The sequence below is a fragment of the Phyllobates terribilis genome, unplaced genomic scaffold (assembly GCF_046119375.1).
Source record: "Phyllobates terribilis strain yellow unplaced genomic scaffold, ASM4611937v1 Scaffold_3__8_contigs__length_932513732, whole genome shotgun sequence".
NCBI lineage: Eukaryota > Metazoa > Chordata > Amphibia > Anura > Dendrobatidae > Phyllobates > Phyllobates terribilis.
In genome coordinates, this window is record NW_027362763.1 from 849,478,587 (window position 1) to 849,498,930 (window position 20,344).

General features: G+C 41.5%; 1 protein-coding gene across 1 annotated transcript in view; it reads right to left on the reverse strand.

Annotated features, from left to right (window-relative positions):
* The window catches only part of MRPS5 (mitochondrial ribosomal protein S5), a 116,820-nt gene that overhangs the window by 40,066 nt on the left and 56,410 nt on the right, over positions 1-20,344 (reverse strand). Inside the window, exons 3-5 of the mRNA XM_073672537.1 lie at positions 10,225-10,350; positions 9,895-10,128; positions 1,484-1,518 (exon numbers count right to left, since the gene is read on the reverse strand). Of these exons, the coding sequence (XP_073528638.1) occupies positions 1,484-1,518; positions 9,895-10,128; positions 10,225-10,350 (395 nt within the window). The remainder of the gene's footprint in view (positions 1-1,483; positions 1,519-9,894; positions 10,129-10,224; positions 10,351-20,344) is intronic.

The following is a 20,344-nucleotide window of genomic DNA, read 5'->3' on the forward strand; positions in this document are numbered from 1 at the left end:
GGGGGGCAATGTGCTCCTTATCGCTTAATATTTTGCTTGGTGCGTGGCTAATTGATTATTATTAGTGGGGTACATATTTGTAGCCAGGAACACACATGTACATGTATGTATCGTATGTATACAATATATGTGACCTTGCCATTTTCAGGGCTGAGGTGATCATCGTGACAAGACAAGTCGTGGCTTGGAGATGTTGACATAAAGGTCTAACCAAATGGAGAAGAAGCATTAGAAAACTACTGTAATCAGACGAGACGTCAGCGACAAAAGGAAAACGGTCAGATTCCTTTTCATACTGCACATGTTCTGGATGATCGTTTGGCCCTCCTGCAATAAGCCATAACTTTTAGATTTCGATTCCATCAAAGAAGGCATCAAAACTATGAATTAACACATGTGGAATTATATACTACCTCTTGAAGCTCATCAAGAGAATGCCAGGAGTGTGCAAAGCAGTCATCAAAGCAAAAGGTGGCTACTTTGAAGAACCTAGAATATAAGACATATTTTCAGTTGTTTCACACTTTTTTGTTAAGTATATAATTCCACATGTGTTAATTCATAGTTTTGATGCCTTCAGTGTGAATGTACAATTTTCATAGTCATGAAAATACAGAAAAATCTTTAAAAGAGAAGGTGTCCAAACTTTTCGTCTGTACGGTATGTGTCTTTTTATATAGTGTACGTAAACGTTTGGAAAATGTAATTAATCCTAATTTCAGTAATATAACTACACCCATGGCAAATATGAGGGCCTTTGATAGATTGCCAGCTGCTACTTTAACTCCTTAGTACCTTGCCATCATGTTTAGAGACGGTAAAAGAAAGACAATTCAGGTGCTTTCACATAGCGTTTAGCTATACGTTTGTGTGCTCTGTTAGGGTTTTGTGTCCGAATCCCCCCACAAAACGGGATTCGGACGTATGCGTCGGTGGGGTGATAGACTATAATGAGGCAGAGAGAATGTATCCTCTGCCGTGCGTCATTTTCAGGCGTAGGTTTTACACAGACTCATTTACAGATCACATCTACTTTTAGACTAGATATATAGGGCGGGATATGAACTGTTAATATTTCATGCAGAAATACTAACTTAGGTTCTCTGACAAAGCCACTAAAATAAAAGTACTGGAAATTTTTTAGCATTAAAGAGCTGCCATGGTCTGTTTAACACAAACAGCATTTTATTGAGATCTTATGTAGCAGACCATTGCAAATAATTTAGAGCTTTTTTCCAAGTTCTTTGTGCCCTTTGCAAAGTCACGAGCGGCTGTCTCGCCTGGGTATTATCTATGTAGCTCAGCTGATAAGTCATCCATTAACATACAGAATGCTCTATCTTGTGGGCTTTGTTTCAGACTCCTCATACTGCACCATTCTACCTCCATAAACTTGATATATGAAATGAACTGAATGGAATGGCGCCGCTACATTTAACTTGCTGTCACATTACTAGCACACTTGCAAAGAAATAAAACTTACCTCGATCACTCGACAGTCAAAATCTTCATATGTTTCTGATGAGAAAAAGAAAAAAATATATAGTTTGCATGTTTACATAGTAACAACAGAAGAGTAAATGGAGGATAATTTACTAGAAAGTAAATGGTTATTGGATATGGAAAATGACCCCAGCCTGCAGATGTACACAACCAGGGCTGGGCCCTCCACTCAACTGGGTCATGTATCAATAGTGTCCTTCGTACGCCAGCTTTGCACTGCTTTTTATATTCAATTCTCCACTACACCCTTCTCCGTATCGGTCCATCCAGCTCTCTCTATCAATCTCTTTCTCTACTTATCAATTTATTCACATGCCCAATTAGTTGACCCCATATTCATTCTCAAACCTCTCTACCTGCTTTTCTTTCCATCCAATTATTCTTCCATCTCACCCACTGTTCATCAATCCATCTTTTTACCCACTCATTCATTTAGGCCTCATTCACATGTCAGTATTTTTGCATCAGTATTTGTATGTTAAAACCAGGAGTGTCTCCAAAACACAAACCAGGTGTCAAGCTTTCAATGACAGTTTTTCTATGTAAATTCCACTCCTGGATTTGACATACAAACACTGATGCAACATACTGATGTGTGAATGAGGCCTTATACATATCATCCATCTCTATCTACATACATACATACATTCATACATATATATTTACATACACACACACATACATATACACACACAATCATCAATTCATCTACACAATCTCTCTACCTACCTATTCATTTATACACCCATCAATCCCTCTACCTATCCATCATTTCATTTATCTACCTTACCATCCATTTGTACATCTATTCATCCCTCTACCTATCCATCTATGTATACATCCATCTTTCCTTCTAACTATGCATCCATACATCAATACATCCCTTTACCTACACATCCATTTATACACCCATCCATCTTTCCCCTCTGCCAGTCCACCCATTCATCCATCAGTCTGCCGCCCATCTAGTTATACATCCATCTTTCTACTTACCCACCCATTTACACATCCATTTCTCTTATCCATCTATCGCTCTACTTCACTCACTTATACATCCCTTCATCCATCAACTCATCGATGCCTCCACCTACCCACCCACTTATAAATTCATCCCTGCATCCCGTTACCTAAACATCCCTTTATATATCCATCTATTCCTCTATCTAAGCATCTATCCATAAATCTCTCTATTTCACACTCATTTATACATCCATCAAACCGTCGATCTCTCCACCTTTACACTCAGTTATACATCCATCTAGGCAAGCATCCATCCCTCTACCTACCCATCTATTTATCCATCCATCCCTTTATCTTGCCACCTTGATACCTCTATGTAGCCCCTATTCTACTTAATTATTTATTCTATAAAAAGCTGCCATCTGTAAAATGTGAGATTCTATTGATAGAATTTTATTGCACCCCAAAGCCTTCTTCACTAAAAAAATATTACCTTTTGCCCTTAAGTGAAGTCAAGACATGGGAACAACTGAAATATCACAGAACTGCAGTAAATGTTTTCTTGTTTTGACCTTTTACGGAAAGGAGAGTACAACCTAACATAAAGGCAGAAAGATCCAAGGGAGAAGAACTTGACAGATTGTTTTCTTATTATTGTGGACAGGTGAATAGGAGCTACATTACAGAGTGATTCGGATGACTGGATGAAGGTCTTGGTCTCCCTGATTATTCCTAAATCACACGAATCATTTCTAGTTAACAAAAGAAAACAAGCCCCAAAAACAAAGCATTGGTGATAAATACATGATTGCTGGGCCCACCATTGGTCACTGTAATGGGGGTTGTAAGGCACCCCCACCTCCTCCCCTTCCATGCAAGACTGTACATTCCATTCAAACTCCTCCTCATGACAGTCAAGCAATTAAAAAATTGGGGGTCTTGGAGTCCCTGTTCTTGATTAGTGGGGGGTCCCAGAAATTATGATTTGAGATAACTGAATTGATGAACAGTTTATGATGGTAATCAAGTGGATAAAGGAAAAATAACCAGCACAATGACCAAAAGTGGTGTAGCAATGCCAGGAAGGCTATGGTTAAATCCTAGCTCTGCAGGCTTTGATTAGTGCACCTGGCTGGCCTTGCATATAACCAGGCTAGTTGTTCATCTGAGTCCATCAGCTCAGGGAAGCTGACCAGACTGAATGTGTCTTGAAGCTGAAAAGAGAGACAAGCCAGAATCTCTCTGAGAAGAGTCTGCACAGGCCGGTGCAGAGAACCACAAGTATCAGTGGTTGCTATGGACAATAGCGGTTTTCTTTCACCGAGCTAGGGCTAGCTCAGCCGTGTACGAGTAGCCAGGGTCTGTTCTGTTTAGCTAGAGTCTGGACAAGGCTAGGGATTTATGTTTAGGAGTTTGATTTGGTGCTGTGCAACCTGTGGACAGCGATAAAAACTGCACGTGTTTGGACCAAAACTGCACTGCCTGTGTGAACACTATCTAAGGCCTAATGCGTACCAAAGAGAGTGAAACACTACAATTGGTGGATGAAATGCGGGTGTGAAAACCCAGAGGGCACAGGCGATTGCAGTGTAAAGATTGACACTATTATGGCAACCAATCGGCTCCCTGTGATTGCATGGCTGGGAAGCCAATAGCCACCCAAATTAAAGTCTGGGCCAGATCGTGGTGCTTAAATGCCTAAGTTAGCAATTGACAATGCCATTTAAGAAGTTAAATGGCAGTGAACGGCAAGCAAGCAAATTTCTGCTATTAGAGGTAGATAGTAGCTATATATTATAGCCACCATCTGCTTTGTGCTGAGCGGGCGTCTTACTCTGCTCCAAAGTCCCTGACATACTTCATGACGGCTACATCTGTCATGGGTGTTAAAAGGTTAATCTAATTGGTCACTCTCATAAACAAACATACATATACACACACACGAGCATCTCACTAAATTAGAATATCATCAAAAAGTTAATTTATTTCAGTTATTCAATACAAAAAGTGAAACTCATTATATAGTTATTACAAACAGAGTGATCTATTTCAAGTGTTTATTTCTGCTAATGTTGATGATTATGGCTGACAGCCAATGAAAACACAAAAGTCATCTCAGTAAATTAAAATAATTAACAAAAGACACCTGCAAAGGCTTCCTAAGCATTTAAAAAGGTCCCTTAGTCTGTTTCAGTAGGCTCCACAATCATGGGGAAGACTGCTGACTTGACAGATGTCCAGAAGGCAGTCATTGACACACTCCACAAGGTCCCAGAGTTCAAATTTTCATTTAGAAATCAAGGTCCCAGAGTCTGGAGGAAGAGTAGAGAGCAACACAATCCAAGCTGCTTGAGGTCTAGTGTGAAGTTTCCACAATCAGTGATGGTTTGGGGAGCCATGTCATCTGCTGGTGTAGGTCCACTGTGTTTTATCAAGACCAAAGTCAGAGCAACAGTCTACCAGGAAACTTTAGAGCACTTCATGCTTCCCTCTGCCGACAAGCTTTTTGGAGATGGAAATTTCATTCTCCAGCAGGACTTGGCACCTGTCCACACTGCCAAAAGTACCAATACCTGGTTTAAAAACAACAGCATCACTGTGCTTGATTGGCCATCAAACTCGCCTGACCTTAACCTCATAGAGAATCTATGGAGTATTGTCAAGAGGAATATGAGAGACACCAGACCCAACAATGCAGACGAGCTGAAGGCTGCTATCAAAGCAACCTGGGCTTCCATAACACCTCAGCAGTGCCACAGGCTGATCGCCTCCATGCCATGCCGCATTGATGCAGTAATTGATGTAAAAGGAGCCCCGACCAAGTATTGAGTGCATTTACTGAACTAACATTTCAGTAGGACAACATTTCGGATTTAAAAAAAAATTTTCAAGCTGTTGTTATAAAGTATTCTAATTTACTGAGATAATGACTTTTGTGTTTTCATTGGCTGTAAGCCATAATCATCAGCATTAACAGAAATAAACACTTGAAATAGATCACTCTGTAATGACTCTATATATGAGTTTCACTTTTTGTATTGAAGAACTCAAATAAATTAACTTTATATATACACACACACATATACATACAGTTATATGAAAAAGTTTGGGCACCCCTATTAATCTTAAGCTTAATGTTTTATAAAAATTGATGTTTTGCAACAGCCATTTCAGTTTGATATATGTAATAACTGTTGGACACAGTAATGTTTCTGCCTTGAAATTAGGTTTATTGTACTAACAGAAAATGTGCAATCTGCATTCAAACAAAATTTGACAGGTGCATAAGTATGGGCACCTCACCAGAAAAGTGACATTAATATTTAGTATATCCTCCTTTTGCAAAAATAACAGCCTCTAGTCGCCTCCTGTAGCTTTTAATGAGTTCCTGGATCCTGGATGAAGGTATTTTTGACCATTCCTATTTACAAAACAATTCCAGTTCAGTTAAGTTTGATGGTCGCCGAGCATGGACAGCCCTCTTCAAATGATCCCACAGATGTTCAATGATATTCAGGTCTGGGGACTGGGATGGCCATTCCAGAACATTGTAATTGTTCCTCTGCATGAATGCCTGAGTAGATTTGGAGCGGTGTTTTGGATCATTGTCTTGCTGAAAGATCCATCCCCTGCGTAACTTCAACTTTATCACTGATTCTTGAACATTATTGTCAAGAATCTGCTGATACTGAGTGGAATCCATGCGTCCCTCAACTTTAACAAGATTCCCGGTGCCGGCATTGGCCACACAGCCCCAAAGCATGATGGAACCTCCACCAAATTTTACTGTGGGTAGCAAGTGTTTTTCTTGGAATGCTGTGTTTTTTTGCCGCCATGCATAACGCCTTTTTGTATGACCAAACAACTCAATCTTGGTTTCATCAGTCCACAGGATCTTCTTCCAAAAAGAAATTGGCTTCTCCAAATGCGCTTTTGCATACCTCAGCCGACTCTGTTAGTGGCGTGCTTGCAGAAACGGCTTCTTTCGCATCACTCTCCCATACAGCTTCTCCTTGTGCAAAGTGCGTTGTATAGTTGACCGATGCACAGTGACACCATCTGCAGCAAGTTAATGCTGCAGCTCTCTGGAGGTGGTCTGAGGATTGTCCTTGACTGATCTCACCATTCTTCTTCTCTGCCTTTCTGATGTTTTTCTTGGCCTGCCACTTCTGGCCTTAACAAGAACTGTCCCTGTGTTCTTCCATTTCCTTACTATGTTCCTCACAGTGGAAACTGACAAGTTAAATCTCTGAGACAGCTTTTTGTATCCTTCCCCTGAACAACTATGTTGAATAATCTTTGTTTTCAGATCATTTACAGTTGTTTTGAGGAGCCCATGATGCCAATCTTCAGAGGAGATTCAAACAGGAGAACAACTTGCAAGTGGCCACTTTAAGTAGCTTTTCTCATGATTGCATACACCTGGCTATGAAGTTCAAAGCTCAATGAGGTTACAAACCAAAAAAAGTGCTTTAGTAAGTCAGTAAAAAGTAGGTAGGAGTATTTAAAACAAGAAAATGATAAGGGTGCCCATACTTATGCACCTGTCAAATTTTGTTTGAATACAGATTGCACATTTTCTGTTAGTACAATAAACCTCATTTCAATGCAGAAACATTACTGTGTCCAACAGTTATTACATATATCAAACTGAAATAGCTGTTGCAAAAACACCAATTTTAAGAAAACATTAAGCTTAAGATTAATAGGGGTGCCCAAACTTTTTCATATAACTGTACATACATACATAAACACACACACAGGGTGGGCCATTTATATGGATACACCTAAATTAAATGGGAATGGTTGGTGATATCAACTTCCTGTTTGTGGTACATTAGTATATGGGAGTGGGAAAACTTTTCCAGATGGGTGGTGACCATGGCAGCCATTTTGAAGTCGGCCATTTTGGATCCAACTTTATTTTTTTCAATGGGAAGAGGGTCATGTGACAACAAACTTATTGAGAATTTCATAAGAAAAACAATGGTGTGCTTGGTTTTAACGTAACTTTATTCTTTCATGAGTTTTTTACAAGTTTATGACCACTTATAAAATGTGATCAAAGTGCTGCCCATTGTGTTGGATTGTCAATGCAACCCTCTTCTCCCACTCTTGACACACTGATAGCAACACCGCAGAGGAAATGCCAGCACAGGCTTCCAGTATCCGTTTCAGATGCTGCACATCTCGTATCTTGATGGTATGGTGTGGTATATGGGGTACAAAGATAGTGGGGCCATTGTTCATCAATGGAAACCTCAATGTCACTGGATATTTGAAATTGCTACATGATGATGTGTTGCCCTCTATATGCACTGAAGATGGCACGTTCCCCGAGTTTTTCCAACAAGATGGTGCACCACCACATTATGGGTGTCAGGTCCGAGCATTCCTACATGAACAGTCTCCTGGAAAGTGGATTGGTCGTCGTGGGCCAGTTGAATGGCCATCAAGGTCTCCCGATCTGACCCCCTTAGACTTTTATCTTTAGGGTCATCTGAAGGCAATTGTCTATGCTGTGAAGATACGAGATGTGCAGCATCTGAAACAACGGATACTGGAAGCCTGTGCTGGCATTTCCTCTGCGGTGTTGCTATCAGTGTGTCAAGAGTGGGAGAAGATGGTTGCATTGACAATCCAACACAATGGGCAGCACTTTGATCACATTTTATAAGTGGTCATAAACTTGTAAAAAACTCATGAAATAATAAAGTTACGTTAAAACCAAGCACACCCTTGTTTTTCTTATGAAATTCTCAATAAGTTTGATGTGTCACATGACCCTCTTCCCATTGAAAAAAATAAAGTTGGATCCAAAATGGCCAACTTCAAAGTGGCCACCATGGTCACCACCCATCTGGAAAAGTTTTCCCCCTCCCATATACTAATGTGCCACAAACAGGAAGTTGATATCACAAACCATTCCCATTTAATTTAGGTGTATCCATATAACTGGCCCACCCTATATATAAACAATGCAATAATGGTTTCTGATCTATAATATAACTATGGATGTGTCCTTCTGTCCGAAGCCTCTATAGACTGCCCCTGAACAGTGTGGCCGGACAGAAAGACACATCCCAGACAGGGAGGAAGACGATGAAGGAGGAGGATTGAGGCGCCGGAGCCCGTGCCTGCGCATAGCGCAGACAAAAATAAAATGGCGCCGTAATCAGCGCGTGCGCATACCACACTATCCGGTGCCATTTTGTTGAAGACTCTGCAAATCGGTCTTCAACAAAATGGAGCCGGAGATTGCGCTATGCGCAGGCACTGATTCTGGCGCCATTTTATTTAAAAAAAAGCAGGTGACGTGCTGCAGGGGAGCGGTGGAAAGGTGAGGAGTGTTTTTTATTTATGGATGGGGAGTGGGAACTAGGATTGAGGAACATATACCAGGATGGGGGAAAGCATATACCAGGATGAGGGACTAGGATGGGGGACCAGGATTGGGAGCATATACCATGATGGTGGAGGGGAGCATATACCAGGATGAGGGACCAGGATGGGTGAGCATGTACCAGGATGGGGGAGGGGGGAAGCATATACCAGGATGGGGGATCAGGTTTGGGGAGCATATACCAGGATGAGGGAGCATATACCACAGGATAGGGGACCAGGATGGGGGGAGCATATACCAGGATGAGGGACCAGGATTGGGGAGCATATACCATGATGGGGGAGGGGGGAAGCATATACCAGGATGGGGGACCAGGATGGGGGAGCATATACCAGGATGAGGGAGCATATTCCAGGATGGGAGGAAGTATATACCAGGATGGGAGGAAGCATATACCAGGATGGGAGGAAGCATATACCAGGATGGGGGAGCATATACCACAGGATAGGCGACCAGGATGGGTGGAGCATATACCAGGATGGGGGAGTATATACCAGGATGGGAGGAAGCTTATACAAGGATGATGAAGCATATACCAGGATGGGGGAACATATCCCAGGATGGGAGGAAGCATATACCAGGATGGGAGGAAGCATATACCAGGATGGGAGGAAGCATATACCAGGATGGGAGGAAGCATATACCAGGATGGGAGGAAGCATATACCAGGATGGGAGGAAGCATATACCAGGATGGGGGAGCATATACCAGGATGGGGAGAAGCATATACCAGGATGGGAGGAAGAATATACCAGGATGATGGAGCATATACCAGGATGGGGGAGCATATACCAGGGTGGGAGGAAGCATATACCAGGATGGGGGAGGATGGACCACAAAGGGGGAGCATATACCAATAAAAATGCTCGCCACCTGGGCGTAGAACGGGTTCAATATGTAGTCTGTTATAACATTATACAAATCACTTAGCAACCCCCTCCCTCCCAAAAAATGCCATTTTATGCATATAGATGGAAGCCTGTCTTGGTCAGTTTCACAGGTACATTTTTTTATGCTGTCATTCTTACCTCCATTAGGACCAGGGTCGGGGTTCCCTATACTGATTCCTCCCCAGCTTTGGCCAGTCCATCCCCTTTCTCTTTTAACTCTGGTCTTCCGTTTTTTTTCAAAGTTGTCCCGTTCCTGAAATATCCTTGCTTGCATTTCTTCTAGCTGTTGTTGATCCCTCTTTGCTATAGCCTGTGTTTTACCACTTGCTAATATAGGGGTATTCAAGCCTGGCCAAAGATGTCCAGATTTCCCTTGAGACAAAAAAAAAAAAAGAAACGGTTTAGAACAAACTAATATAAACTTTTGATCAAGAAAAAAAATAAAAGATAGAAATAAGCTGGATGTACCATCTCCAATGTTCTGTCCAATGTTAAGATTTCTTTTAATCCTCTTCTTGGTTCTTTTTCCTCTCCCCCTTCGAGTGCCTCCGCCAGTTTCTGCCAATACTCCTTTCCATAGTTCATTTGCGGTCACTGCAGTAATAAGAAGAAAGAGCTTAGGAGTTAAGAAAAATGGCAACACCATGGAAAGATGATCGAGTTGAAGCAATCAATTCACAGGATCCAGTCCATCAGCCACGATAGTAATCTGTGGCGGTCATATTGGAGCCCTCAGAACTGAATCCTTCCAGACGGCATTCACAGCTCTTTCGATTAGGCAGGTGTGGAAGATATGCTGCAAAGCAAAAATGCTTTATACTTAAAAAAAACTAATTTCCACTTTTTTTCACAAATTGCAAAGTGTATGAACAGAATAGAGATCTAAATAATGAAATCAATATTTTGTGTGACTTGTTTTTGTAGGAACTCGCCCTGGAGATTGTTCCAAACATCTCCTAGAACTAACTACAGATCTTCTGTGGAAGTAGGCTTGTGAAAATCCTTCTGTCTCTTCATATAATCCCAGACAGTCTGGATGTTGAGATCAGCTCTGTGGAGGCTATATCATCACTTCTAGGATTCCTCCTTCTTTATACTGAAGAGAGTTCTTAAAGAAGCAGTCTCTATCTTTTTATTAGCTAAACCTGTGTAAATCTTAGTGTAAGCTAATGTAGTTTGTGTTAATATACTTACCAATCGACATCTTCTCCAGTTCCCAGCGCCGCTCCTTTCTTCTTCTTCTCATTCATGTGAATTCTATTCTGACTTGATGGATTACACTTGGGTTTATGAGTGAAACAGAAGTCATTTTTAAAATGTATGTATGGAGCCTTATCCCTGTAAAAGCCACTTTCGGGTTGAACATAAATCCCAGTTTGGTCCAACAACTCAGAATAGGCTTTCAGAAAAAATTAACTTTTATTAAATTTGCTTAAAAATATATAAATCTAACCATGCTCTAGGTAACTAGATGCTACAATATATCTTTAGTTAAATATTTATTTTCATAGATCTTGCCACAGAAAAATCAAATTATGCCCCACTAAATATACGAACTCTCTCTCCCTAGATCAATGCAAATGGCGCCCCCGCTCACCGACGACTGACCTCTGGTCTCTGCAATCTGGCCAAAGCTCATCATGGAAGCCATCTTTGTGATGCCATTACTTTCCAGGAGCCTCCTGAGGACCCATATGATGGAGGGAAACGCGTCGAGGCTATATACAGCAGGAGATGCAGATGAGTGTATTTTCAAACTAGATTTCTTGCTAATTACTTATGCCCTTTTATCCTGGTTGGTTCATTTGATGCGAGTCCTTTATCTAATGCTATCATGAAGCCCTTTCATTTTTTATTGCTTAAGACTGAATTTATAGTCTTGATTATACAACATTTCTGAATAGTATCAATTAAGACTAGCAAATAATAGGGTCAATCGTCAGTGAGCGAGGGCACTACTTGCGTCGATTATAGGGTGTCAACCTCCGCGGTTAGTAAGGGCCAACTATGGAGATATACAGTGTATCTTACTACATGAAGAGCTTAATGTCGAGGTGAGTTCGAGAAAAACATCAGCAAAAATGGTACACGATTAGTTGTAACATCATTGAATAGAAATGTTCTTGAGGTAGAGATTTTAACAGGATCAGCTGAAGGTGATAAGGTAGTTATACCAAGAATTGATTTATGTCCATCAGAAACAGGACTACCATTTAAATTGAAGAGACGACAATTTCCAGTAAAACTGGCTTTTGCAATGACAATAAGTCTCAGGGACAAACAATGAACGAGTCGGCATTTATTTGCCTGAGCCCGTGTTTGGACATGGCCAATTATATGTGGAGTTATTAATTATGACAACTTTGTTGTTTATCGTGTAAAAAGGCTGAACGTAAATAGACATGGGTAATGAGAGTTACTTTTTATTATGTAGAGCACACTTTTCTGGCTTTCGAAACTTATTTGTTTCGGAACTCGGGCTGCTAGTATACTTACATGTTCATTAGGGCATAATTTGATTTTTGATTTGTCTGTGGCAATATCTACGTAAAAAATATTTATCTATCTACAGATATATCATGGGTAGCGATGTGCGGACCCATGGAAGTTCGGGTTCTGGTACCCCACTCGAACTTTAGTCCAAAGTTCGGTTCGGTTACTAGAACTTTACCCGAACTTGAACCTGAAACCAAACCCCATTGCAATGTATGGGGACCCGATTATATCTCTCTCAGAACTCTGAACATTAATACAGACTTCCGGGAGAAGGCAGTGTTCAGCACCGGACACCAACTGTCTAGTACGAACCCCGAACTTTAAAGTTCTGGTTCGCTCATCTCTAATAGTAGCATCTAGTTACATAAAGCATAATTAGATTTATATATTTTTAAGCAAATTAATGAAAAAGTTAAATTTTAGAGGATATTTTTCTGTAAGCCTTTAACTATTACCCCCCACTTTAACGATAAGGCTATGTGCCCACGATGCAGAAATGCGGCGGATTTTTCCTGAGCATTTCTTCATCTCCCTGGCAGAAAAAACGCATGCGGATTTTACATGTGTTTTTTCAGCCAGGGACAAGCATTTGTCACGCGTTTTGCACATGCGATTCCGCATGCGGGTTGTCAAGCGCTTTGCAAGCGATATTAGCATCACTTGGAAAGTGCTTGACAACTTGGTCACACTATATAAATCCATGCAACCGGCATGGATTTTATATAGTGTGACCAAGTTAGTTAAAAAAAAATAGAATAAAAATGGTAAAAAATAAAAAAAACAACAACATTATACTCATCTTCCGATGGCCCCCGGTCTCCTTCTCCGGTCTCCCTGGTGGCCCGCAGTGGTGTAAAAGGACCTTCCATGACGTCATTTAGTCATGTGACAGGTCACGCGACCGCCGACGTCAGCGGTCGCGTGACCTGTCACATGACTGAATGACTTCATGGAAGGTCCTTTTACACCATCGCGAGCCACCGGGGAGCCAAGATGTACCAGATAGAAGACAACAGGTCATCAGAAGGTGAGTATAATATTTTTTTTTTTTTACAGGTACTATGGTACCTGGGTCTGGAGGACAGTCTCCTCTTCTCCAGACCCAGGTACCATCCGCACATTGAATTGCTTAATATCCGCATGTGCACATGTAGTCATGCGGATATTAAGCGATTCAATGCAAGTCAATGGCGGCAAAAACGCAGCGCTTACGCAAAATAATTGGTAGTGCTGCGGATTTTTCCGCAATGATAATTCGCAGCGGAAATTTCCACAGCATGTACACAGCACATGCGGATTATCATTGGGGAACATGGCAGACCTTCTACCAAGCGTTTTTTAACCGTTTCTGCGGCGGAATTGCCGCTGTGGAAATGCTTAAAAAACGCATAGTGGGCACACAGCCTTACACACACACTTTTGTCGGCAAGTCCGAATAGAAGTCACATTAGTGAGAAGAGAACAGGTGCAGCGCTGAAAACCAGAGCAGACGACGATTGGTAAATATATTAGCACACACTACAATACACTAAATATGTACATAGGTTTGGCTAATAAGATTATTGGGACTGCTGCTTTAGGGACATTAACTGTATGTTTGGGGTCGTTAACCTGCTGCAGAATAAATTTGGAGCCAGACGACTCCCTGATGGTACAACATTATGGACAAGTATCCCTTCTATTTCTCAGCATGAAGGACACCAATATTAGATCTCTCTTTTGTTCATTCACTTTGCTTTTTGTTAATTGATATGAACTATTAACACTTCTATTTAATTCTATTGAATGCATTCTTGCTTTGCAGAATTTTTCCACATTTGCCTAAAACTTTTGCCCAGCACAGCAGATATATAGATATATACAAAGTACCAACTGTGAATAAAAGATCAGACTGCTGCTTATGTAAGAGTCTATTATGGAAGATCACATCACAACATTTTCATCGCGTTGTGAAGAGAAGCCAATTTATTCAAGGTTAAAGAAAACAAAGGGTGATGTTTCTGCGATACATTAAAATTGGTTACAGAGTGTAGAAATCAAGAATGACAAGACGCAATAATAAGAGAGATGCAGGGCCCCGTGCCAGAGCAAACACCTAAGGAATCCATTATATTCTGTATGTACGCCATTATAGGAGAGTGAGGAGAGCACAAAGTAATTGTGTGACAATACAAGGAGCCTTGCAATACCTCATCTGCAAAGTATTGTACTTGCAAATAACATGCGATTTACTCACAGTTTTGAATAAAAACACGACTTATTTGTGCTGTTCTGACATCTGTATGTCTGACAATATAAATCATTCTATGACAGAAGATGGCTATGAAGAATGTGAGCCATACCTAGATGAAATCCATTGAATAAATGGCGACTAGTTACAGAGTGCGCATTCTTACAGAGGAGGAAACGCACAATCACTCAGACAAATGTGGATGTATATCGAAGGCAGTGTGGTTAGAAATTATGGCTCCAATTCATCAAAGCGAATACATGAATTGCTTTGAAAAGTAGCAACATTTTTGTGCAACGTGTAGTTTCGCCCAGTTCCAATAAAGTGGGCGACGCTGGGGCAGAAAAGGGGATGCGATAGGGCGTGGCAATACCCACTCGTCAACACTGAGAAGCACGCCACTTTGCACCTTGCCTGATTCTTTAACAGGCGTGCATCTCCTAGTCCACTCCACCCGCAAACTCATTAAGATCGGTGTGAAAAATGCCCGTCTTGATGAATCTGTGCCTAAGTAGCTACATCTGCGGAGTGTGCAGGCCCGGCCCCTTACTGCATGCAGTCTCTAAAGGAAAAAAGCTGCAGCTGCATCCCCCCTCCATTCTGTGTAATCCATACTGAAAGTAGCAGAAGGCAAGCCCTCAGGGTGTCTATTGCATATTCACCATGTCTATTCTACAATACTACATCTCACCTCCATCTTCTCCCTGGATTGCATATGGTATAACATATACTGAATAGTAATATAAACTATAAATAGCACTAAAGACCCCTCTGACTGCCTCCGATCTTTGAAATGTCTGCAGTGACCTGTAATTCAATGACTGGTAGCAGGCGGAAAGGTCGGGAAATCACCGACAGGGAGGAGGAGACCCCGTGAAAAAGTCCGGCCCCTGTGCACCGAAATCTAATAAGAAAACGTCATATGCTGATTAAAGAAGAACAACAAAGCAGATTTTTCCATCAAAGGTATCAATGTAATCGCTATTACAACGACATTACAGCCATGTCTTTACATTATCATTACAAAATTGTGCCACCAGGTTCTGTTTCAACATCTAAATAATCTGCAGATTAACACTATATTTGCAGGTAAAAAACACTTTTGGAGGTGATGGGTTCTCTTTATGACTGTATAAGGGTTTGATGGTACTGGCAAACATAACCCAATCTATAAAAAAAAATTAATTTTTATACATACACTTTATATACACATATGTACACACACACATATATTTATATATATTACATATACACACAAATTTTTATATATTACATATACATACACACACACACACACATATATATACATAAATACACACACACTGCTCAAAAAAATAAAGGGAACACTTAAACAACAGAATATAACTCCAAGTAAATCAAACTTCTGTGAAATCAAACTGTCCACTTAGGAAGCAACACTGATTGACAATCAATTTCACATGCTGTTGTGCAAATGGAATAGACAATAGATGGACATTATTGGCAATTATCAAGACACCCTCTATAAATGAGTGGTTCTGCAGGTGGGGACCACAGATCACATCTCAGTACCAATGCTTTCTGGCTGATGTTTTGGTCACTTTTGAATGTTGGTTGTGCTTTCACACTCGTGGTAGCATGAGACGGACTCTACAACCCACAGAAGTTGCTCAGGTAGTGCAGCTCATCCAGGATGTCACATCAATGCGAGCTGTGGCAAGAAGGTTTGCTGTATCTGTCAGCGTAGTGACCAGAGGCTGGAGGCACTACCAGGAGACAGGCCAGTACACCAGGAGATGTGGAGGGGGCCGTAGGAGGGCAACAACCCAGCAGCAGGACCACTATCTCCGCCTTTGTGCAAGGAGGAACAGGAGAAGCATTGCCAGAGCCCTACAAAATGACCTCCAGCAGGCCACAAATGTGCATGTGTCTGCACAAACGGTTAGAAACCAACTCCATGAGGGTGGTATGAGGGCCCGACGTCCACAAATGGGAGTTGTGCTCACAGCCCAACACCGTGCAGGATGCTTGGCATTTGCCACAGAACACCAGGATTGGCAAAGTCGCCACTGGCGCCCTGTGCTCTACACAGATGAAAGCAGGTTCACACTAAGCACATATGACAGACGTGACAGAGTCTGGAGATGCCGTGGAGAGCGATCTGCTGCCTGCAACATCCTTCAGCACGACGGGTTTGGCAGTGGGTCAGTAATGGTGTGGGGTGGCATTTCTTTGGAGGGCCGCACAGCCCTCCATGTGCTCGCCAGAGGTAGCCTGACTGCCATTAGGTACCGAGATGAGATCCTCAGACCCTTTGTGAGACCATATGCTTTGTAGGTTCTTTAAAGTAGCCACCTTTTGCTTTGACGACTGCTTTCCACACTCTTGCCATTCTCTTGATGAGCTTCAAGAGGTAGTCACCGGAAATGGTCTTCCAACAATCTTGAAGGAGTTTCCAGAGATGCTTAGCACTTGTTGGCCCTTTTGCCTTCACTCTGCAGTCCAGCTCACCCCAAACCATCTCGATTGGGTTCAGGTCTGGTGACTGTGGAGGCCAGGTCATCTGGCGTAGCACCCCATCACTCTCCTTCTTGGTCAAATAGCCCTTACGCAGCCTGGAGGTGTGTTTGGGGTCATTGTCCTGTTGAAAAATAAATGATGGTCCAACTAAACGCAAACCGAATGGAATAGCATGCCGCTGCAAGATGCTGTGGTAGCCATGTTGGTTCAGTATGCCTTCAATTTTGAATAAATCCCCAACAGTGTCACCAGCAAAGCACCCCCACACCATCACACCTCCCCTTCCATGCTTCACGGTGGGAACCAGGCATGTAGAGTCCATCCATTCACCTTTTCTGCGTCACACAAAGACACGGTGGTTGGAACCAAAGATCTCAAATTTGGACTCATCAAACCAAAGCACAGATTTCCACTGGTCTAATGTCCATTCCTTGCGTTCTTTAGCCCAAACAAGTCTCTTCTGCTTGTTGCCTGTCCTTAGCAGTGGTTTCCTAGCAGCTTTTTACCATGAAGGCCTGCTGCACAAAGTCTCCTCTTAACAGTTGTTGTAGAGATGTGTCTGCTGCTAGAACTCTGTGTGGCATTGACCTGGTCTCTAATCTGAGCTGCTGTTAACCTGTGATTTCTGAGGCTGGTGACTCGGATAAACTTAACCTCAGAAGCAGAGGTGACTCTTGGTCTTCCTTTCCTGGGCGGTCCTCATGTGAGCCAGTTTCTTTGTAGCGCTTGATGGTTTTTGCAACTGCACTTGGGGCCACTTTCAAAGTTTTCCCAATTTTTCGCACTGACTGACCTTCATTTCTTAAAGTAATGATGGCCACTCATTTTTCTTTACTTAGAATTTGTATTATGGCAAGAAAAAAGCAGCTAACAGTCTATTCAGTAGGACTATCAGCTGCATTTCCACCAGACTTCTGCACAACACAACTGATGGTCCCAACCCCATTTATAAGGCAAGAAATCCCACTTATTAAACCTGACAGGGCACACCTGTGAAGTGAAAACCATTTCCGGTGACTACCTCTTGAAGCTCATCAAGAGAATGCCAAGAGTGTGCAAAGCAGTCATCAAAGCAAAAGGTGGCTACTTTGAAGAACCTAGAATATAAGACATATTTTCAGTTGTTTCACACTTTTTTGTTAAGTATATAATTCCACATGTGTTAATTCATAGATTTGACGCCTTCAGTGTGAATATACAATTTTCATAGTCATGAAAATACAGAAAAATCTTTAAATGAGGTGTCTCCAAACTTTTGGTCTGTACTGTTTGTATACAATATACATATATATTTTCATTATTTTCACTGTTAAGACGTATCTTGGCCACATGGAGTGCTGCTACATTCTTTTGATAGATAGAGATCTATATATATATATATATATATATATATATATATATATATATATATATATATATATATATATATATATATATATATATATATATATATATATATATATATATATATATATATATATATATATACATACATACATACAGTGCCTACAAGTAGTATTCAACCCCCTGCAGATTTAGCTGGTTGACACATGCGGAATTAACTTGGCATTGTGACATTTGTACTGTAGATCAGCCTGGAAGTGGGAAATGCACTGCAGCAAATTTTGTTTTGTTTTTTGTTTTTTTTAAAACGTTAAAAGTTAATTCAGAGTGTCATTTATTATTCAACCCCTCAAACCACAAGAATTCTGTTTGGTCCCCCTAAAGTATTAAGAAGTAGTTCAGGCACCAAGAATAATGAGCTTCACATGTGTGGATTAAAGATCTCTTTTGCCAGCCTTTTCTGACTATTTAAGACCCTCCCCAAACTTGTGAACAGCACTCAGACATGGTCAACATGGGAAAGACAAAGGAGCATTCCAAGGCCATCAGAGACAAGATCATGGAGGGTCACAAGGCTGGCAAGGGGTACAAAACCCTTTCCAATGAGTTGGGCCTACCTGTCTCCACTGTTGGGAGCATCATCCGTAAGTGGAAGGCTTATGGAACTACTGTTAGCCTTCCACGGCCAGGACAGCCTTTGAAAGTGTCCTCCCGTGCCGAGGCCAGGCTTGTCCGAAGAGTCAAGGCTAACCCAAGGACAACAAGGAAGGAGCTCCGGGAAGATCTCATGGCAGTGGGGACATTGGTTTCAGTCAATACCATAAGTAACGTACTCCACCGCAATGGTCTCCGTTCCAGATGAGCCCGTAAGGTACCTTTACTTTCAAAGCGTCATGTCAAGGCTCGTCTACAGTTTGCTCATGATCACTTGGAGGACTCTCTGAGACAGACTGGTTCAAGGTTCTATGGTCTGATGAGACCAAGATCGAGATCTTTGGTGCCAACCACACACGTGACGTTTGGAGACTGGATGGCACTGCATACGACCCCAAGAATACCATCCCTACAGTCAAGCATGGTGGTGGCAGCATCATGCTGTGGGGCTGTTTCTCTGCCAAGGGGCCTGGCCATCTGGTCCGCATCCATGGGAAGATGGATAGCACGGCCTACCTGGAGATTTTGGCCAAGAACCTCCGCTCCTCCATCAAGGATCTTAAGATGGGTCGTAATTTCATCTTCCAACAAGACAACGACCCAAAGCACACAGCCAAGAAAACCAAGGCCTGGTTCAAGAGGGAAAAAGTCAAGGTGTTGGAGTGGCCTAGTCAGTCTCCTGACCTTAACCCAATTGAAAACTTGTGGAAGGAGCTCAAGAATAAAGTCCACATGAGACACCCAAAGAACCTAGATAACTTGGAGAAGATCTGCATGGAGGAGTGGGCCAAGATAACTCCACAGACCTGTGCCGGCCTGATCAGGTCTTATAAAAGACGATTATTAGCTGTAATTGCAAACAAGGGTTATTCCACAAAATATTAAACATAGGGGTTGTATAATAATTGACCCACACTTTTATGTTTAAAATTTAATAAAATTCAACTGAGCAACATAACTTTTTGGTTTGTAAGATTTATGCTTCTGTTCATAAAACCTACTCTCGTTTGCAGTTTGAAGGCTCTAACTTATTTGCATCTTATCAAACCAGCAGGGGGTTGAATACTACTTGTAGGCACTATATATATATATATATATATATATATATATATATATATATATATATATATATATATCTCATTAATGAATAGGCAGAAATCTCATGATAAAAAGCAGTTACTAGCGAAAGTCATTACGGCCAACACTAAAGATTACCAGTGAACATATATTCTAGGAGACCCCCCTTTTATTACAAACTCACATTAAAGAGGTTTTCCACTACTATACAGACTGCCCCTGTCAATTTAAAAGGTGGAAATAAGATTTTTGTAAGTACCTTGTGTTATGATTCTTGCTGGTCGGTGG